The 25625-nt window shown below is 42.6% G+C and overlaps 1 protein-coding gene across 7 annotated transcripts in view; it reads right to left on the bottom strand.

Annotated features, from left to right (window-relative positions):
• Positions 1–25625, bottom strand: part of LOC104086611 (ion channel CASTOR-like) — a 46084-nt gene that overhangs the window by 9686 nt on the left and 10773 nt on the right. For all 7 annotated transcript variants that reach the window (XM_070177338.1, XM_070177336.1, XM_070177332.1 and 4 more), the window contains 5 exons: positions 9411–10016; positions 8602–8784; positions 8262–8321; positions 7977–8180; positions 7591–7839 (listed from right to left, as the gene is read on the bottom strand). In XM_070177338.1, coding sequence (XP_070033439.1) covers positions 7591–7839; positions 7977–8180; positions 8262–8321; positions 8602–8784; positions 9411–10016 — 1302 coding nt within the window. The remainder of the gene's footprint in view (positions 1–7590; positions 7840–7976; positions 8181–8261; positions 8322–8601; positions 8785–9410; positions 10017–25625) is intronic.

The raw sequence follows: 25625 nt of genomic DNA, 5'->3' as shown, positions 1-25625 counted from the left end.
TTGATTTTTCCGTTCACCGGAGCTAAGGTTCGCTCGAGACAGATTTGGTTTCCAGCGAGGCTAATCTAGCGGCTGCCTATCTTACCAACAGAATGCCACTTAAACCCCTCAATTTTCAAAGTCCTCTGGAAGCTTTAAAGGGTAAGAATGAATATATTGTTCCTCCAATGGTGTTTGGATGTGTTTGTTTTGTCCGTGTTAGATAGTTATGTATAAATAATCCTAGCTCCATATCTGGTAGGAGTAGAACATGTATTATATATAGGGCACATTGTATCATTGTTAATAAATCAATAGAATATTTTTCTCCCGTGCGTTCTCACATGGTATCAGAGTTGTGGTGGTGAGACACATTCGGGAACCAGAATACAGCAAAAAGTCACCGTGCCTCAATTTTCCAACGACTTTTCACGGTTGTCTTGCGTCATCTCTCTCCGTCAGTGTTGTGCAAAATCCAACACTACCACAAGATCTGTCATCGTCTGGCGACAAAACCCCAGTCGGCCTCTCCGGCAGCAGCAGCCACACGCACCGTCAGAAGCTAGGCTTCTAGAGTACGACCCTTTCCGACCATTTTTTGAAAAATTTCCTTCAGGATAATTGCTTCTTCTACTAATTCTGACTCTACCCATTCAAGTTTCATCACATTCCGACAACGTTTTTATTTTCCAGCGACTTTGCAGATTCCGGCGACTGTTCCAGTTTCCGGCAGCTACAGTGTATTGTTCTGCTGCTTCTTAACTGTTTCTGTGACCTAACACAATTTTGGACCAACTCTGCCACCAATTTTGTGATTTCATAATTATTTGATCCAATCATGTCTCTCGGAATTGATGCTTTTGGTTTCAAAAACAATGGAGTTGGAAATTCAGCCTTTATGATTACTTTTGAACCCCTACTTGGAAGTTCAAATTATTTATCTTGGGCTTCGTCTGTGGAGTTGTGGTGTAAAGGTCAAGGTGTTCAAGGTCACTTAACCAAAAAGGCTAGTGAGGGAGATGAAAAGGCCAAAGCACAATGGGAAAAGATCGATGCTCAGTTATGTAGTATCTTGTAGCGATCTATTAATTCCAAGTTGATGTCTTTGTTTCGTTCGTTCCAAGCATGTCATTTAGTTTGGGAAAAGGCTCGTACTTTATACACTAATTGACATATCTCGTTTCTATGATGTGATATCGCGGATGACAAATTTGAAGAAACGGGAATTGGATATGTCGACTTACTTGGAACAAGTACAGGCAGTCATGGAGTAATTTGAGAAGTTGATGCCAGTTTCTGCCAGTATTGAAAAGCATTAAGAGCAACGACAAAAGATGTTTCTAGTTCTTACACTCGTTGGACTTCCTAATGACCTTGATTCAGCGCGTGACCAAATTTTGGCTAGTCCGTCTGTCCTTACAGTTGATGAACTATTCTCTCGATTACTTAGTCATGCTGCAGCGCCCAGTCACATAGTGATTTCATCACAGACAGCTGACTCCTTTGTTCTCGCATCCCAGACACTGAAAAATCGGGTATCTCATACTATGGAGAATAGACGAGGAAGAGGTCATTTTGGAAGGTCTCGACCCAAGTATTCTTATTGTAATAGACGTGGACACACCCGTGAAGTGTGTTACTCCTTGCATGGTCAACCACATAAAATGCTCATGTTGCTCAAACAAAGACTACAGGTAACCAGAGGTTTTCTTTATCCGAAGGGGAATATAATGAGTTCCTTCAGTATCGAGCAAGTAAGCAAATACCTCCACAAGTAGCCTCTATTGCTCAGACTGATACTTCTGTTGCTGGTAATTCCTTTGCTTGTGTTTCCCGGTCTACTACTCTTGGACCGTGGGTCATGGACTTAGGCGCCTCTGATCATATTTCTGGTAATAGGACACTTTTGTCAAATATTATTTATTCAAAGTCTCTTCCCAGTGTTACTTTAGCCAATGGAGTCCAAACAAAAGCAAAAGGAGTTGGACAAGCTAATCCCTTATCCTCTGTCCTCTGTCTGTTAACTCGTGCCCTCCATTGTCGTATATACTTTATTGATGACTCTTTTGTTATGCAAGACCGCAGTACGAGACAGGCGATTGGCACAGGGCGTGAATCACAAGGCCTTTACTACCTTGACTCACTCAATCCTTCCACAGCATGTCCAGTTATAGATTCTCCAGACCTAATTCACAGACGTTTAGGACATCCAAGTTTATCCAAGCTTCAAAAGATGGTGCCTAGTTTATCTAGTTTGTCTACATTAGATTGTGAGTTGTGTCAATTTGGGAACATACCCGAGCCACTTTTTCGCGAAATGTGGAGTCATGCAGAGTCTGTTTTTTCTTTAGTTCATTATGATATATGGGTCCTAGTACAGTCAGTTCAAGCTTAGGATTTCGTTATTTTGTTAGTTTCATTGATGATTACTCAAGATGTACTTGGATTTTCCTAATGAAAGATCGTTCTGAGTTATTTTCTATATTCCAGAGTTTTTATGCTGAAATAAAAAATCAGTTTGGCGTTTCTATTCGTATCTTTCGTAGTGATAATACCTTAGAATATTTATCCTTTTAATTTCAGCAGTTTATGACTTCACAAGGAATTATTCATCAGACATCTTGTCCGTATACCCCTCAGTAGAATAAGGTAGCAGAGAGAGAATAGACACCTTATTGAGACTGCTCGCACACTTCTAATTGAGTCTCATGTTCCGCTGCATTTTTGGGGAGATGCAGTTCTCACGACTTGTTATCTGATTAATAGGATGCCTTCATCTTCCATCCATAGTCAGACTCTGTATTCGGCATTATTTCCTCAGTCACCCTTTTACTCTATTCCCCCTCGTGTGTTTGGGAGCACATGTTTCGTTCATAACTTAGCTCCCGAAAAAAAATAAGTTAGCTCTATGTGCTCTCAAATGTGTCTTCCTTGATTATTCTCGAGTTCAAAAAGGATATCGTTGCTACTTACCTGATCTTCGTAGGTACCGTATGTCAGCCGATGTCACATTTTTTGAGTCTCGACCTTACTTTACCTCTTCTGATCACCTTGATATATCAGAGGCCTTACCTATACCGACTCTTGAGAAGTTTATTATAACTCATCCTACATCTTCCGCCACAGAAGTCTTACCCATACCGACCATTGAGGAATCTAGAATTGCTCCTCAAGGTCCCCAAACACAGGAACACCTCTTTTGACTTATCATTGGTGTCTGCGTCCAGCATCAGACCCAACTGATTCACGTCCTGCACCTGACCCTGCTCCTACCGCGGGCTTGTCTCCTCTTAGTCAACCAATTGTACTTCGAAAAGGTATACGGACCACACTTAATCCTAATCCCCATTACGTCGGTTTAAGTTATCATCGTTTGTCATCACCCCATTATGCGTTTGTATCTTCTTTGTCCTCTATTTCCATCCCTAATTCTACAGGTGAAGCAATGTCTCATCCAGGATGGCGACAGGCTATGATTGACGAGATGTCTGCTTTACATACGAGTGGTACTTGGGAGTTTGTTCCTCTTCCTTCAGGTGAATCTACTATTGGTTGTCGTTGGGTTTATGCAATCAAAGTTGGTCCGGATGGCCCGGTTGATCGACTTAAGGCCTGTCATGTTGCTAAAGGATATACTCCGATATTTGGGCTAGATTACAGTAATACTTTCTCTCCCGTTGCTAAAATAGCATTAGTCCGCCTTTTTCTATCCACGGTTGTTGTTCGCCATGGGCCTCTCTATCAGTTAGACATTAAGAATACTTTTCTTCACGGTGATCCGTGATCTTGAGGATGAAGTTTATATGGAGCAACCATCTGGTTTTGTTGCTCAGGGGGAGTCTAGTGGTCTTGTATGTCGCTTGCGCTGGTCACTTTATGGTCTAAAGCAGTCTCCTCGAGCCTGGTTTGGTAAGTTCAGCACAGTTATTCAGGAGTTTGGCATGACTCATAGTGAAGCTGATCACTCTGTGTTTTATCAACATTCTGCTTCAAATCTCTGTATTTATCTGGTGGTTTATGTTGACGATATTGTTATTACCGGCAATGATCAGGATGGTATTACTAAGTTGAAGCAACATCTCTTTCAACACTTTCAGACTATGGATTTGGGCAGATTAAAGTATTTTCTGGGTATAAAGGTTGCTCAATCTAGCTCCGGTATTGTGATCTCATAACGAAAGTATGCCTTAGACATTGTTGAGGAGACAGGAATGACAGGTTGTAGACCTGTTGACACTCCGATGGATCCGAATTCTAAATTAAATGATAGGTTATAGGCGGCTGGTTGGTAAATTAAACTACCTCACAGTGACTAGACCTGACATTTCCTTTCTTATGAGTGTTGTAAGTCAGTTTATGGATTCTCCCCGTGATAGTCATTGGGATGCGATCGTCCGCATTCTTCGGTATGTAAAGTCAGCTCCAGGCCAAGGGTTATTGTTTGAGGATCGAGGCCATGAGTAGACCGTTGGGTATTCAGATGTTGATTGGACAGGATCACCTTCTGATAGACGTAGAACGTCTGGATATTGTGTTTTGGTTGGAGATAATTTGGTGTCTTGGAAGAGCAAGAAACTGAATGTAGTTGCTCGGTCTAGTGCAGAAGAAGAATATAGAACAATGGCTATGGCAACATGTGAACTAGTTTGGATCGAACAGTTGCTCAAGGAGTGAAAATTTGGTGAAATCAGTCAGATGGAACTTGTGTGTGGTAATCAAGCTGCCCTTCATATTTCGTCAAATCTAGTGTTCCATGAGAGAACTAAACACATTGAGATTGATTGTCACTTCGTCAGAGAAAAGATACTCTCAGGAGACATTGTTACAAAGTTTGTGAAGTCAAATGATCAGCTTGCAGATATTTTCACCAAGTCTCTCACTGGTCCTCGTATTAGTTACATATGTAACAAGCTTTGTGTGTATGATTTGTATGCATCGGCTTGAGGGGGAGTGTTAGATAGTTATGTATAAATAATCCTAGTCCCATATGTAGTAGGAGTAGAACATATAATATATAGGGCTCATTGTATCATTGTTAATCAATAGAATTGCGTTCTCACAGTCCGCACTAGAAATTCTGGGAAACTTGATCCTAGAGTTATAAAGTGTCTTTCATTGGGTATTCTCCGACACATAAAGGTTACAAATATTATCATCCTCCCTCTAGGAGAGCTTTTGTTAGCATGGATATTACCTTTCGAGAATCTGAGCGTTATTTTAGTATTACATCATCACCTCTTTAGGGAGAGAGCAGTAAGGAGGAAGAGGTAATTCCACCTAGTTCCATTACTGGACTTCTTGATGACATTGTCACAGGGGAAAGTAAAATTGGAGAAAGAATTCAAAGGGAGACTATTGGGCATTTGGATAGGCATGATTTGAAAACTTACTCAAGGAGAAATAGAGCAGAAGAAGCCATCATACAATCTACCGAAACTGAACCTTCTTCTACAGGAGAGTTATCTACATTTCCTAATGAGTTAGATGTGCCTATTGCTCACAGAAAAGGAGTCAGATCTTGCACCATCAAACACCCTTTATCTAATTTTGTCTCCCTCCTATAAAGCCTTTGCCTAGTCTATTTCTTTTGTGTCTATTCCCCAGAATTGGAGGGAAGCTTTTGCAGATCCTAAATGGAAGCAAGCTATGATTGAAGAAATGAAGGACTTGTCAAAAAATGAGACTTGAGAACTTGTCACTTCACCACCAGACAAGAAATTGGTTGGCTGTAAATGGGTCTTCACTGTGGAGCACAAAGTTGATGGCTCAATTGAAAGATTCAAAGCAAGATTGGTTGCTAAGGGATTCACTCAGACTTATTAGTGGATTATGATGAGACATTTGCCCCCGTTGCTAAGATGAACACTATTAGAAATCTTTTGTCTTGTGCAGCTAATATTGATTGGGACTTGCAACAGTTTGATGTGAAGAATGCATTTTTTCATGGAGACTTAGAAGAAGAGGTGTATATGGAGATTCCTCCTGGATTTGATACTGCACAGAGGCAAGGAAAAGTATGCAGATTGAAGAAAGCCTTGTACGGACTGAAGCAATCCCCCAGAGCTTGGTTTGATAGATTCAGCAAAGCAATAAACTCCTTCGGTTACCAACAAATCCCTCTTCATAAGATATCAAACAGATAAACTCACTCTATTCATAGTTTATGTCGATGACATAGTAATGACTGGAAATGACAAAGAGGAGATGGCCCGATTGAATAAGTTGTTGGCACATGAATTTGAGATCAAGGATCTAGGAAAATTGCAGTACTTTTTGGGAATTGAGGTTGCTAGACCCAAAAGAGGAATCTTTATTTCTCAAAGGAAGTATATTCTAGATCTCTTGAAAGAAACTGGTATGATAGGTTGCAAACCAGCAGAATCGCCCATTGAAAGCAATCATAAGTTACAAAGCGGAGTTGGAGTTATCAGAGGTTGGTTAGAAGACTCATTTATCTCTCCCACACTAGACCAGACATAGCCTATTCAGTTAGCCTGCCTCATATGCAAGTTGTCTTTCACATTTTGCGGTATCTGAAGTCTGCTCCAAGGAAAGGGCTACTTTTTCTCCAAATAGAAGCCTTTACAGACGCGGATTGGGCTGGATCTCTAGATGACAGAAGATCAACATCCGGTTATTGTACGTTCATAGGAGGAAACTTGGTTACTTGGAGAAGCAAGAAGTAAAGTGTAGCTGCTACATCAAGTGCGGAGGCAGAATATAGAGCTATGGCCCAGGGTGTTTGCGAAATGCTTTGGTTACAAAAGCTACTACAGGAATTGAGACTGTCTGAAAAAGGAAAACTTTCCTTGTACTGTGACCTATGTTGCTCGGACTCTCCGAAAATGTCGTCGGGTGCGGCAGCATTTTAGAGAATCCGCGCGACATAGACTGTGACAACAAGGTTGCCATTAGTATAGCTCATAATCCCGTCCAGCATGACCAAACAAAGCATGTGGAAATTGATCACACTTCATCAAAGAAAAAGTTACAACTGGTGTCTTGAGTTTGTTTCATGTGCCATCGGAAAAACAGCTAGCTGATGTGTTTACCAAAGGTCTCAACAAGCGAACTTTCCATACTTTGAGTTGCAAGTTGGGCATGTGCGACATCTTTGCACCAACTTGAGGGGGAGTGTTGATTAGCATAATTCAAGGAGATTTGATTTAAGAGTGTTGATTAGCATGATTTTAGGAGATTTGATTATATTTAGGAGATCTAATTTTATTTTATTTTATTTTGTTTGATAGCTGGATTGATTGTATGGATTTATTTTCTTAATTAGCATTAGGAGCATTGTATAAATTCCCCTGCTCATGGGATGTAAACGCACACAGAAATATAAGAAGCCTTTTCTTCTTCTCAAAATCTACATGTTGACTATAATAAGCATAGAATGCAATTCATCTCATCTAAATAGAAGTCAAGCAAAAGGTTCTCGACAGTCAACATATATCTAAATCTGAAGTTGCACCAAAAGACCACCCTTTTTATTGATGAATACGCTATTCATTCACTTTTTCATCATCATTATAATTTGCAATTTGGGTTGACTACGTTTTCAAGCAGAGAAACAAGTGAAGATAGTTATATTAAGAACAGGGTAAGCACCATAGGCAGTGGTGCTGGAGCATATGAGTCATCATCCTCAGCAATAACAAGGACCTCATCTCCTTCTTGCAACAGATAGGAATCATCGGGATTCAGTATTATTTTTCCACCTGATGATGCCACCTTGATGCCACAAGGAATAGCATCAGGAAAACTGATTAGGACTTCTTCAAATTGCATGCCATGAAACTGTGGCCATTTCTTGATGTAGAACTCGCAATTCTCAAATCCAAGGATGTCTTCCCATATCTGCCATTGCCAAGTCCATAGAGAAAAAAATTTGATTCATTGACACAGATAGTATTTCCTCTCCTACTCAATTTAGTAGCTAGGATTAAATTACACATTAGTCACAAAGCAAAGTTGATCATAGCTAAGAAGCTGACCTGTGCAAGGCCTGGCTGTCGAGCACATTGGATCATTAATCGCCCAATTACGTCATGAGCCACCACAGTTTCAACAAGATCTCCACCAACAAGTTTCACAAGAACCTCATTATCAAGATCACTGAGTTCAACCACTATGTGCCCCCGAAGACCTTCCTTTACTCCTGTGAGGCTTAAAACTGTCCTCAGAGCACGGGCATCACTCTACATTATAAAAATTTTATTATTAGCTACTACAATTTTCAATCCTGAAAATGAGTTACTAAAAATAGTTATTGCTCTGACCTGGTCAGCATTCCCATCTTCAGCAAGGACAACTACTGCACGAGCCTTAGAGACCGACACCTACTAAAGATTTATCTAGTGAGTTCAAAAAATTATTTTAACTTACAAATTCTGGAAAACTACAGGAGCATTTTCTAAACAATCAAACCATGAGAAAAGAAGTAGGCTCTTGATGAGAAGCTGTTTAAACTCAGAAGAGTGAAACACTAGCAAAATTTCAGGATAAAGCATTGAGAATCAGATCTCTGAAATAAAAATTACATTCTATACCAATGTAAAACAGGGAACGAAAGGTCTTTTAAGACATAATTTATGTTTGGAAACAAAACTTAATGCATACCTTTTTCAGGTCAGCCAGAATCAAGGGGCTTCCACTTCTACATATGACAGAAGTTCCTCTAAAATCAAACTCCATTTTAGCAATATCAAGTTCCATCTCTTCTTTGTCTCGCTCAGCCATGACTACAACTGTTCCACCCCCCAAACTCTCATTAGCTATTGCGAGTTGATTCAGTAATGATCCCTGGGTATACAGATGTACTCTTAGTGAACAAGGCCGGTACTTCTCTGAGGCACTTTATATTGTCCAAAATATACAGAGCAATTAAGAAATCTCCAGCAAATATCAGTAATACTCAGCTGCACTATGTAAATAATTTTTTGCAAGGCCAACTAATCAAAGTTAGATGATAGTTTTCAATTGTGTTCCAATTCCTTACATAATAATGACGACTGTTTTCCTGGTAATCTCGTTATTGTCATGGAGCATGGTCAATAATAGGGAAAGGACAATCAATAAAATTAATGTGGTTGTCTCCAATTGAAAGAAAAACAAGATTGACCAGGACAATAATTGGAGCAATAAAATTAATGTGGTTCTTCTGATTCTACTAAATTCACTAGAAAATTAATATAGAAAGAAAAGGAAAATTCAAACCTTTGGAGCTTCATCTCATTTTCTTGGAGTAATGATAGGGGATATCTTAAGCAATTTAGAGAGGGCTTCTGAACAATGCAAAATAAGTAAACCCCTACTAGGTAGATTGTGATGCAGATCAGGTGCTAAAAACAGTTTGAGGGCAGTTATCTAGGGAAAGGAAAAACATATGAGCTTGTCAAAAAACAGACTAGTAAATTAACAAAACCCACCAGCTTATCACTCCAACCAAGTATAAGTGTGTGATTCTGCTCAACTACTTCACTTCTTCCCTTCCTGAGCGAGTCAAATTTCTCTGAGATTGCATCAGAAACTAGTCCAAGCATCATGGCAAATATCAGCATTCCACCGAAACTAACAGAAACTGACACTAGTCGTGGACCAATGCCCTCAGAATTAGCATGATTTCCTGAATTTGCAACATATGTCCATGATAACCAAAGGCAGTCTGCTATGCTATCATCTGTCACGCCAAAAAGTGCTAAGCCACCAAGAGAAATCAGGAGCAAAGTGGCAATTAACAAGGTTAGTGGTTTAGCATAAGGATGAAACGATAAGAATACATCCACCCGGTAAGCTAGCCGCTTGTTCAGAGATAATTCCTCAGTGGTATTGTCCAACAGTCTTCTAACATTAGAGACATACTCCATATATTTAATAAAAACAAGAGGAAGGGACAACATCATGAGTGAGAGAATCAATGCCGTATTTTTCAAACTTGCACTGGAAATATTATGTTCTGGCGTTGAGTCAATAATGTCAATAGAATCTGAAATGTTGCAGTGTCTCAATCTGGCATTGAGCGTTGAAAACTCATCCTGAATAACAGGAAGGAAAAGAGAAACAGGTAGACAGTTAGGGGACTGATCCAGTAATATATTCCATGTACGTCAGCCAAATTATACTTCTCAAATGCCCAGATTTATAGCATCAATATAATTGCACATGTGAAAAGTTACGAGAAAGTAAATTAAGCAACTTAAGTCAATTAATAACTGAAAAGGGTGAATGCTATATATTCGTACAGTTTCTTTTCATGGATACTACTTGAGTTGGCCTTCGAGGATGATCTGGAAAATAAGAGCTCCACCTAAAGTAGCTATTTCAAGAGTCTTGTTTGACACAAAGTAACTCACAATGAAGAGGCTACAGTGCGTGCAGCAGATGTAGCAAATGCAAGGAAGCAACTGAATAAGACAGTCATTTTTTTTACTTCACTGCCTAGTTATTTGGCCGATATGGAATTCCTAAACTTATATGGACTCCAACCAGTAATGCCTGTAAATTTGAGACAAATACTAAGCTGCTGGAAAGGGCAGAAGATAGAGAAAAGGCGCAAAGAAGCATGGAAAACAATCCAATGGTGTATACTGTGGACATTTGAGTAAAAAGAACTAGCAGGATATTTTAGGGGAAAAAAAGATTGTATCTCTTATGTAAAGTTGAAATGCAGTTAAAATTTGCATATCTAGAGTAAAAGGAATATATAGCAAATGACATTGAAGATATCTTGGAATTTAATGGAGTCCTTGCATAGGAGGAGGGCACCAGGAACTTTTGAACATATTTAGTCCCTTCTTAGCACTATTTGTCTAATAAATTTACCATTTATTTATTATCAAAAAATTGAATGCCAACTTAGATTCAAGTAGAATCATATCTAGTCTAGAGAATGGAAAATGGAAAATTGCATGATTAGAGCTGAACTTTTGAACATGTTCAATTCCCTTTTTTTTTTTAAATGGTAACAGATTTCATTAAAAATTGAACTTAGCACAAAGATAGTGCTAATGGAAACAGACCCTAGTTACAAGACTTCCAGAAAGACAAAAACAAGGCAAGACTTGTGTCAGTTACAAGGACCCAATGAGATCAACTAGGACTCTACATCTTGTACTAAAGCTTCTTTACACCAAAAGTGAAACAAAAATATGCAGTTCATTTTGATCTTCTGTTCAGAGTTGGCTAAATCTTCAAAACATCTGGAGTTCCTTTCCAACCAAACTGTCCACCAAATACATGCAGGAATGATGCTCCACCACTTCTTCTGACTTGTTCCAGCTGCTAAGTTGTCCCAAACAAACAAAAGCTCCATGGTATCTCTTGGCATTGCCCAACTTAGACCTTTCATACTCATGAACAACTGCCATAATCTACTGGTGACCTGACAATGAAGGAAGAGATGAATGTTTGTTTCATTGGCCTTACCACATAGGAAACATTTGGAACACAGGAGCATTCCACTCTTCATTAAACTCTCGTGAGTCAAGACGGCCTGTTTGACCACTAGCCAACAAAATACTGCAACTTTAAAAGGAACCTTCAATCTCCAGATTTGCTTCCATAACCAAGGCCCTTGCTGCTGGACTGATCTGTTTAGGCCCTCATATGCAGATTTAACAGTGAAAGCTCCTCTGCAATTGCTATCCCATGTCAGTCTATCCACTTGCTCAACTGGTCCCTTGAAAGTTTCCAGGACCTTAAGGAACTCAATCACTCTGGTTACCTCCCAATCATTGAGAAATCTTCTGAAACTGAAATTCCAACCCTGCTGGCTCCAGGTTTCAGCAATAGTAGCATCAGGTTGATGTGCTAAGCAGTACAAATCAGGGAAATTTTCTTTAAATGGACAATTTCCTATCCAAAATTCTTCCAGAAGGAAGTTTTTGCTCCATTCCCCACCTTTATGCTGGTGTTGCTCATAAAAGTTGGCCATAGAGCTCTAATAGATCTCCACACACTCACTCCATAGGGACTGGCCACTGCACCTGAGCTCCACTGACCTTCAATCCCATATTTTGTGCATATCACCTTCCTCCATGTTCCTCTAGTGAAAATCTCCAAAGCCATTCCATGAGTAGGCTTTTATTGTGTTGCCTCAAATTTCTGATTCCCAAACCACCTTCTCTTCTGCTAGTTGTAAGGGTTTTCCATTTAACTAAATGATAACCCCGTTTCTCTCTATTGCCTTGCCATATGAAATTCCTCCTCAGAGCATCAATCTTCTTCTCAATGCTTGCTGGTAATGGGAACAGTGACATCATGTAGGTGGGAAGAGAGTCTAACACAATGTTGACCAGTACAACCCTCCCTCCCATAGACAGATAATTATTCTTCCATCTAGAAAACTTCTTTTCACACCTTTCAAGGACACCGTTCCATATCTGTCGAGACTTGCTCTTGCACCCGGTGGTAACCCCAAATAAGTGGTAGGCAAGGATAGGGCTGTGCATAATTTGGTAAATACCGAATTACCGTACCGAAACCGAAAATTTTGGTATATGGTATTCGATATTTTGGTATTCGGTATGGTATTTGGTTTAAGTTTTAAAAAAAAATTGGTATTAGGTATGGTATTTGGTATTTTAAAATGAAATACCGATACCGTACCGAAATATTTATTATATTACACAATACACATTTTATTAATTATAACATAAATATAAGAAATCTAAAATTTTACTTTCCTTTATTCTCTAAGTTCATCAATCAACTCTAAGCAAGTAACAAGATATTTCTTTAAGTTTTCTCTCTCTAGGTTGGTATTTGCTGGTTTTGGACAAAACTTTTGTCAACAAACATTTTTAGTTTTGTACTTTTGAGTACTTTAATTAAGAATATTATCGTCTATGACTCTATGCACTAGTTAGTATTCAAACCGAATAAACCGAAGTTATCGAACCGAATAAACCGAAACCGAAAGGAGAAAAACCGAACCATACCGAATTTAATTAGGTACGGTATTGGTATAGCATTTAACGAAACCGAATACCGAAAATACCGAACCGAAATGTCTAAATACCGTACCGTACCGACCGACGAACACCCCTAGGCAAGGATCCTACCTCAAATCCCAAGGAGCCAGCTAATCTTTGAGTATCTGTGACATCATTAACAGTGTAGACCAGGAATTTCCTCCGGTTCACATGAAGGCCAGAGACGGCCTCAAAAACAGTCAAAATCAACCTCAGATGTGTCACTTGCTCCACTTTAGCATCACAAAAAATTAATGAATCGTCAGCATACAATGGGTTGATTTCCATGCTGCTACTAGCATTGTTGGGCACCTTGAACCCCCTTATCCACCCCTCCATATTAGCCTTCTTGATCATGCAATTCAGACCTTCTATAGCAATAATAAAAAGGAAGGGTGAGAGAGGATCACCCTGCCTTAACCCCTCTGAGATGGGAAAAATCCTTCGGGAGATCCATTGATAAGGATGGAGAATCTGACATTTGTAATACAAAATTGGATCCACTTGATTCCGAAGCCCAAATCTTTGAGCAGCTTCAGAAGAAAACTCCAATTGATGTGATCAAAAGCCTTTTCAATGTCTAGTTTGCACAATATGCCAGGGATCTTCTCTTTGATTGTGGAGTCCACACATTCATTAGCTATTAGAGATGCATCCATAATTTGTCTGCCTTTAATAAAAGCCATTTGTTGCTCATCCACCAGCTTATAAATCACTTTCTTCAATCTCTCTGTCAGGACCTTAGAGATAATCTTATAAAGACTCCCTATTAAGCTTATTGGCATGTAATCCTTCAAGTCTCCTGCCCCCACTAACTTGGGGATAAAGCTAAATAAGTAGCATTGAAGCTCTTTTCAAAATATTCTTGAGAGTGAAAATTATGAAAAATGTTCAAGAGATCCACCTTGATCACCTCCCAACAATGGAGGAAGAAACCCATAGTGTATCCATCTGGACCAGGGGCCTTATCTGCTGCACATGCTCTAAGGCCCTCCAAAATTTCCTGTTCGTCGAACTCTCTTTGTAACCACTGCACCTCAGATTCATTGATCTTAGAGGCATGTGGATAGTTGAAATCTGGCCTCCATTCCTCTGGCTCTTTGTATAGCTGCTGATAAAAGGATAGGATCTCGGCCTTGATTGTATTCAAATCCTCCATCTGTGTACCATTGATGTTGAGTCTGTCAACGGTGTTAAACCTCATGTTTGCATTGGCCACCCTACGGAAGAATTTGGTGTTTCTGTCCCCTTGTTTCAGCCACTGTACCCTGGATTTCTGTCTCCATGAAATCTCTTCATTTTTTGCAATCTCTTCCAGATCCATGGCCAAACTTGCCTTTTGTATAAGTTCATCTTCTGTGAGGTCCCTAATCTCCCGTGCAGCATCAAGATCAAGTAGTTTATTTAGACAATCTGTTTTCCTGGCTTCCAAATTCCCACCTTATGATGATCCCCATTCTTTGTGTTTGCCTTTTAAGAGTTCTAATTTCTGTGCCAAGATAAAATCGGGTCTGCCCTGAATGGTAAAAGAGGACCACCATTGAGCCACCTTGTCTCTAAACCCTTCAACACCCGGCCACCAGTTTTCAAATTTAAAATGTGACTTAGCATTCTCCCAATCTCCACAACCAAGAACAATAGGGGTGTGATCACATGAGACTTTAGAAAGTACTGATTGTCTCATGCTTCTGAAGCTTTCATCCCATTCTAAAGCGAACAAAATTCTATCAATTCTAGATGCTAAATGAGAGTTGTTGCCCTTTGTCCAACTATAATTCCCTCCAAGTAGTGGAGGATCAATAAGTTCCATATCTTCAATAAAGCTAGTAAAATCAATCATGGCTCGATGGAATTGCCATTTCTCCTTTCATCCATGAATATTGTTATGTTGAAATCGCCACAAACAACCCAAGGGCCTGCATAGAGTCCCATGGAAGCAGCAGCTTCCCACCAAACATTCCTTCTTTCCAATATTTTATGCGACCCATATACTCCAGTCAAGTGCCACGAGAAGTTATTCATTTGTGACTCAAATGTGCAAGTGATAGTGTAACTCCCAATATTAATCACCTCTCCTTTCCAAACCCTATTGTCCCATAATACAACGATGCCACCCCTACTTCCACTGGCTTCTAAACACCAAACTTGACCCACATATTCCCCCAATTTTGTTTCACATACCACTTAATATCCCCCACCAATTTGGTTTCCTGTAAATGTAACGACCCGGCCAGTCGTTTTGAGAGTTGTAGCTCCGTTCCCCCATTTACTGCTCATTGTGAACTTATAGCTATTATGTTTGGGTCCGGAGGGATTTCGGAATGAAATGAAACACTTAGACTCAAGGTTGAAGCTTTAAGTTGAAATGGTTGACCGGATGTTGACTTATGTGTAAACAACTCCGGAATAGAGTTTTGATGGTTCTGATATCTCCGTTGGGTGATTTTGGGCTGGGTAGCGTATCCGAATTGTGATTTGGAGGTCTGTAGTGGAATTAAGTTTGAAATGGCGAAAATTGAATTTTTGGAAAGTTTGACCAAAAGTGGACTTTGTGGATACCGGGCTCGGATTGAAGTTCCAAGGGTTGGAGTAGGTCCGTGGGGTCATTTATGACTTGTGTGCAAAATTTGGGGGCAATCGGAAGTGATTTGATAGGTTTCGGCGTCGTTTGTAGAAGTTGAAATTCCTTAGCTTCAATAGGCTTGAATTGGGGTACGATTCGTGTTTTTGATGTTGTTTAAGGTGATTTGAGGGCTTGACTAAGTTCGTATCGTATTTTAAGACTTGTTGGTATGTTTGGTTGAGGTCCAGGGGGCCTCGGGTCGATTTCGGATGGTTTTCGGATCAAAGTTTGACTTTGAAAGACAGCTGAAGCTGGGACTCTGCTGGTGTAACCGCACCTGCGGAGCTTTAATCGCAGGTGCGAGCTGTGTTGCGCAGATGCGACTTTTGGAGGAGTGTGCAGTGGTCGCAGGTGCGTGGGAATTACCGCATCGGTGTGACCGCAAATTTGGCAGTGGGATCGCAGAAGCGGAAATCGAAATGGGAGTTGGTCCGCAGAAGCGGCTTGGTGGCTCGCAGAAGCGAGTCCGCAGGAGCGGAGTCAAGGGCCGCAGGAGCGGAGGAAGCCGCAGAAGCGGGAGTGTGGTCACTTCTGCGACACCGCAGAAGCGGGTAAGTGGCCGTAGAAGCGAGAATGCTGGGCATATTATTTAAAAACGAGGGTTCGCGATTTTGCTTCATTTTAAACATTTCAAGCTCGGGTTTGGGCGATTCTTGAGAGGATTTTCGAGGGATTTCTTGAGGTAAGTCCCTTGTGCTCATTTTTTATCAATAATCTTGTTTCCCCATTGAATTTCGCACCTAGTTTGTGTGTATTTAAGGTGGAATTTAGGGCTACGAATTTGGAGAGTTTGATTTGGGGATTTGAGTGACGATTTGGAGTCGGATTTTGGTAATTTTGGTATGGTTAGACTCGTGGATGAATGGGCTTTCGAGTTTTGTAACTTTTATCAAATTTCGAGACGTGGGCCGGGGGCCGTCTTTTGAGCCGATTTTTGACTTTTGATTAATAACTTAGTATTTTTCTTCTGGAATTGATTCCTTTAGCCCGTGTTGATTATATCGAATTGTTTATGGCTAGATTCGAGGCATTCGGAGGCCGTTTCGCGAGGCAAAGGTGTGTTGGAGTAGAGATTTGCTCGGATTAAGGTAAGTAACAGTTCTAAATTTGGTTCCGAGGGTATGAAACCCCGTATTATGTGTCATGTGTTTGGTTTTAAGGTGACGCACATGCTAGGTGACGGGCGTGTGGGCGTGCACCGTAGAAATTGTGACTGGGTCAATTCCATGGAACTGTGTAGTTAAATAATCTGTTGTTATCCGTACCTTCTCCACGTATTAGAGAAATTGAACTGCAAATCATGTTAGAAATCATGTTTAGACCATGTGTTGACACTATAAGGACCCACAGAGGTCGTGTACATGTTGAATTATCTGCTAAATTGTTGTTTTGTACTCACTCACAGCTTTACTTGCATATTACATCTCAGTCTCTATTGTTAATTATTGATGCATTATATCATTGCTGTTTGGGCTGATTATCATGATTTCTGAGAGCCCGAGAGACTGGAGAGGTTGATGACTGAGTGAGGCCGAGGGCCTGATTGTGAGGATATTTATGGGGATCGAGTTGCACGCCGCAGCATGTTTCATTGATTTATGCCATGATTGGCTTGTTATAGCGTTTGGGCTGAAGGAGCCCCTCCAGAGTCTGTACACACCCCTAGTGAGCGCAGGTACCTACTGAGTGCGAGTGCCGAGTGCCGAGCGATTGAGAGGAATGAGTGACTGTGAGAAATGAGTGATTGTGAGGTTGGAGTGAATATGCATTTGACTTTCATTTTTGTTGCACTTCAGTTGTCATATATCACCGTCTTGCAAATTTCTGAAAGATATTATACTCTATTTCACTTGAACTTGACATGGATTAATTGTTATGGCCTAAATTATCGAACTTGAAAGCATGCCTACTTTCCTATGTTGAAATTACTGTAATTGAACTATAACTGTGAAGTTCGTCACTACTTTCAGTCCTTTATTTAGTCTTGTTACTTACTGAGTTGGTTTTACTCATGCTAAACCCTGCACTTCGTGTGCAGATCCAGGAGTTTCTGGACACAGTGGGTGTTGATTCCTTCGTGCAGTTGATCTTTTGGGAGGGTTCAAGGTGACTGCCCGGAGCTTCGCAGACCTTGTCTCTCCTTCCCTATCTTTTCGTTTTATGTATTTAGTTTCAAGACTATTATAGACAGTACTCTCAGATTTGTGATGTTTAGACGCTCATATTTATGGGATTGAGCTGCACGCGCAGCATGTTTCATTGATTTATGCCATGATTGGCTTGTGCTTGGGCTGAAGGAGCCCCTCCAGAGTCTGTACACACCCCTAGTGAGCGCAGGTACCTACTGAGTGCGAGTGCCGAGTGCTGAGCGATTGAGAGGAATGAGTGATTGTGAGGAATGAGTGATTGTGAGGTTGGAGTGAATGGGAGGACTGAGCGACTGTTGCTCTGAGAGGATGCATTTGACTTTCATTTCTGTTGCACTTCAGCTGTCATATATCACCGTCTTGCAAATTTCTGAAAGATATTATACTCTATTTCACTTGAACTTGACATGGATTAATTGTTATGGCCTAAATTATCGAACTTGAAAGCATGCCTACTTTCCTATGTTGAAATTACTGTAATTGAACTATAACTGTGAAGTTCGTCACTACTTTCAGTCCTTTATTTAGTCTTGTTACTTACTGAGTTGGTTTTACTCATGCTACACCCTGCACTTCGTGTGCAGATCCAGGAGTTTCTGGACACAGTGGGTGTTGATTCCTTCGTGCAGTTGATCTTTTGGGAGGGTTCAAGGTGACTGCCCGGAGCTTCGCAGACCTTGTCTCTCCTTCCCTATCTTTTCGTTTTATGTATTTAGTTTCAAGACTATTATAGACAGTACTCTCAGATTTGTGATGTTTAGACGCTCATATTTATGGGATTGAGCTGCACGCGCAGCATGTTTCATTGATTTATGCCATGATTGGCTTGTGCTTGGGCTGAAGGAGCCCCTCCAGAGTCTGTACACACCCCTAGTGAGCGCAGGTACCTACTGAGTGCGAGTGCCGAGTGCTGAGCGATTGAGAGGAATGAGTGATTGTGAGGAATGAGTGATTGTGAGGTTGGAGTGAATGGGAGGACTGAGCGACTGTTGCTCTGAGAGGATGCATTTGACTTTCATTTCTGTTGCACTTCAGCTGTCATATATCACCGTCTTGCAAATTTCTGAAAGATATTATACTCTGTTTCACTTGAACTTGACATGGATTAACTGTTATGGCCTAAATTGTCGAACTTGAAAGCATGCCTACTTTCCTATGTTGAAATTACTGTAATTAAACTATAACTGTGAACCTCGTCACTACTTTCAGTCCTTTATTTAGTCTTGTTACTTATTGAGTTGGTTGTACTCACGCTACACCCTGCACTTCGTGTGCAGATCCAGGTGTTTCCGGACACGGTGGGTGTTAATTCCTTCGTGCAATTGATCTTTTGGGAGGGTTCAAGGTAGCTGCCCGGCACTTCGCAGACCTTGTCTCTACTTCCCTATCTTACCGTTTTATGTATTTAGTTTCAGACTATTATAGACAGTACTCCTAGATTTGTGATGTTTAGACGCTCATGTACTCAGTGACATCCCGATGATGGGAATTTCTGTATTGGTTTTGACTTTCTATCCATTTTTAGAGTTTTGTTGATTAAAACATGTGTTATTCTTATTTTCTATTTAAAAAATGTGGAAGTATTTTGAAGTGCCGGCTTGCCTAGTACCACGTTAGGCGCCATCACGACAGGCTGAGTTTGGGGTCGTGACAAGTTGGTATCAGAGCCTAGGTTACATAGGTCTCACGAGTCATGAGCAGGTTTAGTAGAGTCTTGCGGATCGGTACGGAGACGTCAGTACTTATCTTCAAGAGGCTGCTGAACCCTTAGGAAACTTCACATTCTTGTATTCTTGTCGTGCGGATTTGTGGATTCCGGTAACTAAACTTCTGTATTCTATTCTCTCACAGATGGTGAGGACAGGTGCTACCGGTCAGGACGACCAGCCACCAGTACCACCAGCTAGGGCCACGAGAGGCCGAGGTCGCGGTAGGGGCAGAGGTGCAGCTCTTACAGCAGCTAGAGCAGCACCTGCAAATCCACCAGTTGCTCCAGCTCAGGAGCAGGTACCAGATACGGTTGAGCCAGTGGGGCCAGCTCAGGCACCAGTTGTGCCCATTGTGATTCCAGGCTTTCAGGAGGGCCTTGGCTCAGATTTTGACGATGTGCACCAGCCCAGCTCAGGCGGTCTCTGTTCCGGCCGCAGCAGTCACATCTCAGGCCGGGGAGATACTCAGACACTCACCGCCCGTACTCCAGAGCAAGTGATGCAGGGACTTCAGACGCCGAGGGTACTACCAGCCCAGCCGGTTGCAGCTGCTCAGGCCCAGGTGGTCCCCGTTATGACTGACGATGAGCAGAGGAGACTAGAGAGAATTTTGAGAGGCTCCAGCCTCCATCATTTAGCGGGGCTGAGTTAGAGGATGCTCAGACTTCTTGGATAAGTACCCGCGGATTCTTCGCACGGCTGGTATTCTAGAGACCAGTGGGGTCTCGTTCACTACTTTTCAGTTCACTGGGGCTGCCTTCAGATGATGGGAGGCTTATGAGAGGCGCAGGCCAGTCGGTGCAGCACCACTTTCATGGTAGGAGTTCTCCGTTCTCTTCTTGGAGAAGTTCGTGCCGAAGTCTCGCAAGGAGGAGCTGCGCAAACAGTGTGAGCAGCTACGTCAGGAGGGCATGTCGAGATGAGGTTTTCTGAGTTGGCTCGTCACACAGTTTGGTTGATTCCTACTGATAGGGAGAGGATTAGGAGGTTCATTGATGGCCTCACATATCAGGTGTGGTTGCTTATGACTCGGGAGAGGGTATCTGGTGCTACTTTCGACAAGGTGGTTGATATTGCTCGGCAGATAGAGATGGTCCGTAGTCAGGAGCGTGGGGAAAGGGAGGCTAAGAGGCCTCGTGGATCAGGTAGTTTCAGCGGTGTTCCTTCTGGGGTCAGTTCTACCACGGCAGGGGTCGTCCTTATAGGCACGCTCAGACGGCTCGTCCAGCTCACCGTGGTGCATCATCCAGCCATGGTTCATACAGTGTTCATCAGGGTCAGTCATCTCTCAGTGCCCTTCCTGCTCAGAGTTCGTCCCGTGCTCCGTCGATTCAGGGTTCATCTATGCCAGGTCCTTCTAGCAGTTATCCCGGTACTCGGGGCTCCCTTCAGTCCCCACCACCAGCACCGGGGAGTTGCTTCGAGTGCGGGGAGTTTGGGCATATGTGGAGGCAGTGTCCTCGTCCGGGAGGTCCAGTGTAGCAGAGGAGTCAGGCTGCGACTTCAGCACCAGTTACTTCACCACTCGCCCAGCCAGCTCGGGGTGGGGCTCAGTCAGCTAGGGGTCGCCCAAGAGGGGGAGGCCGATCAAGTGGCGGCCAGGCTCGATTCTATTCTATTACTGCCAGACCAGATGTTGTTGCTTCAGATGCAGTGATCACGGGTATTTGTCTCAGTATACCACAGGGATGCCTCTATATTATTTGACCCTGGTTCCACTTATTCGTATGCATCATCGTATTTTGCTCATTATCTGGATATGCTCTGTGAGTCCCTAGTTTCATCTGTTCATGTATCTACGACAGTGGGCGATAATATTATTGTGGACCGTGTATATCGGTCGTGTGTAGTGACTATTGGGGGAATGGAGACTAGAGTTGATCTCTTATTGCTTAGAATGGTTGATTTCGACGTGATCTTGGGTATGGATTGGTTGTCTCCATGTTATGCTGTTCTGGATTGTCACGCTAAGACCGTGACGTTGGCGATGCCGGGGTTGCCAAGGATTGAGTGGAAAGGTTCTCTAGACTATGTTCCCAGCAGAGTGATTTCATATTTGAAGGCCCAGCGGATGGTTGGGAAGGGTTGTTTATCTTATTTGGCCTCTGTGAGGGATGTTGGTGTTGATACTCCTACTATTGATTCTATTCCGGTGGTGCGAGATTTTCCGGATGTGTTTCCTGCAGACCTGTCGGGCATGCCGCCCGACAGGGATATTGACTTTGGTATTGACTTGGTGCCGGGCACTCAGCCCATTTCTATTCCATCGTATCGTATGGCACCAGCTGAGTTGAAGGAATTGAAAGAGCAGTTTCAGGAACTTCTTAATGAGGGATTTATTAGGCTCAGTGTGTCGCCTTGGGGTGCACCGATTCTGTTTGTGAAGAAGAAGGATGGTACTATGCGGATGTGCATCGACTATAGGCAGCTGAACAAAGTAACAATCAAGAACAAGTATCCTTTGCCGCATATTGATGATCTATTTGACCAGCTTCAGGGAGCGAGGGTGTTCTCCAAGATTGATTTGAGGTTTGGGTATCACCAGTTGAAGATTCAGGACTCAGACATTCTAAAGACAGCATTCAGGACCCGTTATGGTCATTATGAGTTTCTTGTGATGTCTTTTGGGCTGACCAACGCCTGTACTCTCGTAGCCAGGAGGAGCATGCCCAGCATTTGAGGATTGTGTTGCAGCAGTTGAGGGAGGAGAAGCTTTATGCCAAGTTCTCCAAATGTGAGTTTTGGCTTAGTTCAGTGGCGTTCTTGGGGCACGTGGTGTCCAGTGAAGGGATTCAAGTGGATCCAAAGAAGATAGAAGCGGTTCAGAATTGGCCCAGACCGCCCTCAACTACGGAGATTCGGAGCTTTCTTGGCTTGGCCGGTTATTATCGTCGCTTCGTGGAGGGTTTTTCGTCTATTGCATCGCCCTTGACTAAATTGGCCTAGAAGGGTGCCCCTTTCAGGTGGTCGTATGAGTGTGAGAAGAGCTTTCAGAAGCTCAAGACTGCCTTGACCACAGCTCCAGTTCTAGTTTTGCCTTCAGCTTCAGGTTCTTATACAGTGTATTGTGATGCTTCTCGAATCGGTATGGGGTGTGTCTTGATGCAGGAGGGTAGAGTGATCGCTTATGCTTCGCGTCAGTTGAAGCCCCATGAGAAGAACTACCATGTTCATGATTTGGAGATGGCTGCCATCGTTCATGCATTAAAGATTTGGAGGCATTATCTCTACGGTGTGTCTTGTGAGGTATTTACGGATCATCAGAGCCTCCAGCACTTATTCAAATAAAAGGATCTAAATTTGAGGCAGCGGAGATGGTTGGAGCTGCTAAAGGACTATGATATCACTATTTTGTATCATCCCGGGAAGGCCAATGTGGTGGCCGATGCCTTGAGTAGAAAGGCGGTGAGTATAGGTAGCCTTGCATTCATTCATGTTGGTGAGAGACCTCTTGCAGTTGATGTTCAGGCCTTGGCCAACTAGTTCGTGAGATTAGATGCCTCGGAGCCCAGTCGGGTTCTAGCTTATGTGATTTCTCGGTCTTCCTTATATGATCGCATCAGAGAGTGCCAGTATGATGATCCCAATTTGCTTGTCCTTAAGGACACGGTTCAGCACGGTGATGCCAGAGATGTTACTATTGGGGATGATGGGGTATTGAGGATGCATGGTCGAATTTGTGTGCCTAATGTTGATGGGCTACGTGAGTTGATTCTTGAGGAGGCCCACAGTTCGCGGTATTCCATTCATCCGGGTGCCGCGAAGATGTACCAGGATTTGAGGCAGCACTATTGGTGAAGGAGAATGAAGAAGGATATAGTGGGGTTTGTGGCTCGGTGCCTCAACTGTCAGCAGGTAAAGTATAAGCATCAGAGACCGGGAGGATTGCTTCAGAGGTTAGAGATTCCAGAGTGGAAATGGGAGCGGATCACCATGTATTTTGTAGTTGGGCTCCCACGGACTTCGAGGAAGTTCGATGCTATTTGGGTGATTGTGGATCGGCTGACCAAGTCCGCGCACTTCATTCCAATTGGGACTACTTATTATTCAAAGCGGTTGGCTGGGATTTACATCTGCGAGATCGTTCGCCTTCACGGTGTGCCAGTGTCCATCATTTCAGATCGTAGCACGCAGTTTACATCACAGTTTTGGATAGCCGTGCAGCAAGAGTTGGGCACCCAGGTTGAGTTGAGTACAGCATTTCACCCTCAGACGGACGGGCAGTCCGAGCGCACTATTCAGATATTGGAGGACATGCTATGCGTTTGTGTCATTGATTTTGGGGGTTCTTGGGATCAGTTTTTGCCGCTCGCGGATTTTGCCTACAACAACAGCTACCAGTCGAGCATTCAGATGGCTCCGTATGAGGCTTTGTATAGAGACGGTGTAGATCTCCGGTGGGTTGATTTGAGCCGGGTGAGGCTAGGCTATTGGGTACTAATTAGGTTCAAGATGCTTTAGACAAGGTTAAATTGATTCAGGATCGGCTTCGCACGGCGCAGTCTAGACAGAAGAGTTACACCGACTAGAAGGTTCGTGATATTGCTTTCATGGTTGGGGAAAAGGTATTGCTCAAGGTTTCACCCATGAAGGGTGTTATGAGATTCGGGAAGAAGGGCAAGTTGAACCCTCAGTATATTGGGCCGTTTGAGGTACTTCAGAGGATTGGAGAGGTGGCTTACAAGCTTGCCTTGCCACCTAGTTTGTCGAGTGTGCATCCAGTAATTCATGTTTCTATGCTCCGGAAGTATGTCGGCGATCCGTCTCATGTTTCAGATTTCAGCACGGTTCAGTTGGATGGTGATTTGACTTATGATGTGGAGCCGGTGGCCATTTTGGATCGGCAGGTTCGGAAGTTGAGGTCAAAGGACATAGCTTCGGTGAAGGTGCAGTGGAGAGGTCAACCAGTTGAGGAAGCTACTTGGGAAACCGAGCGGGAGATGCGGAGCAGATATCCACAACTATTTGAGACTCCAGGTACCTTTCTAGACCAGTTCGAGCACGAACATTTGTTTAAGAGGGGAGGATGTAACGACCCGGCCGGTCGTTTTGAGAGTTGCAGCCCCGTTCCCCCATTTACTGCTCATTGTGTACTTTATAGCTGTTATGTGACTTGCCGGGGTAGTCGGTTCGGGTCCAGAGGGATTTCGGAATGAAATGAGACACTTAGTCTCAAGGTTGAAGCTTAGGTTGAAATGGTTGACCAGATGTTGACTTATGTGTAAACAATTCCGGAATGGAATTTTGATGGTTCCGTTAGCTCCGTTGGGTGATTTTGGGCTTAGGAGCGTGTCCGGATTGTGATTTGGAGGTCCGTAGTGGAATTAGGTTTGAAATGGCGAAAATTGGATTTTTGGAAAGTTTGACCGAAAGTGGATGTTAGTTTACAGCATGTATATAGTGTAGTATTGTCCCACATTGGTAGAGGAGTAGTATGTCCTTGTATAGTATAGCTATAAATAAGGACCTCTTGTATTGTATTGTTTATCCAATATCAATAACATATTTTCTCCCGTGCCTTCTCACATGGTATCAGAGCAATTGTGAGATACTTATCGCTGTGCATAAATTTCAGCGATTCCGGGAAAGAGAAATCAGTACTTTTGTAAAGCTGTTTTCTATCTGCTTCATTTCTGTCAGTGTTGTGCAAAATCCAACACTACCACAAGAGTCGTCACAGTCCGGCGACCAAACCCCAGTGAAAAGCTCCGGCAGCAGCCTCCTTACGCGCCTCCACGCGCCACCAGAAGCTCACGCGCGTGAGCTCACGCGCCGGCGCGTACGACCACTTCCGGCCATTTTTTGAAAATCTTCCTTCAGAACAATTGGGTCGCCTGGTAATTCCGATCCTACCCCTACTGTTTTCATTTCATTCCGACAACTTTGAGTTTTTTCCGGCAGCTACAGTACTATTCCGACAGCTACAGTAGATTCCGGCAGCTACAATATTTCAGTATTTTGTTTCTGTGTTTCCGTACACTGTTTCAGTGGATTACAGTTGATTCTTTCTCTTATTTGGTAATAATTTGCAACAATGTCTTTGGGATTTTATGCTTTTGGGTCTAGAAACATGAGTTCTGGAAGCTCTAGTGCTATTATTACCTCGGAACCTTTAATGGGAGGTTCAAACTACTTAGCTTGGGCTTCATCTGTCGAGTTATGGTGTAGAGGTCAAGGTGTTCAAGATCATCTA

This window comes from Nicotiana tomentosiformis, chromosome 6, assembly GCF_000390325.3.
Source record: "Nicotiana tomentosiformis chromosome 6, ASM39032v3, whole genome shotgun sequence".
NCBI classification, from domain to species: domain Eukaryota; kingdom Viridiplantae; phylum Streptophyta; class Magnoliopsida; order Solanales; family Solanaceae; genus Nicotiana; species Nicotiana tomentosiformis.
The sequence above is the reverse complement of the archived record's forward strand: the minus strand, read 5'-3'. Positions and strand labels throughout refer to the sequence as shown.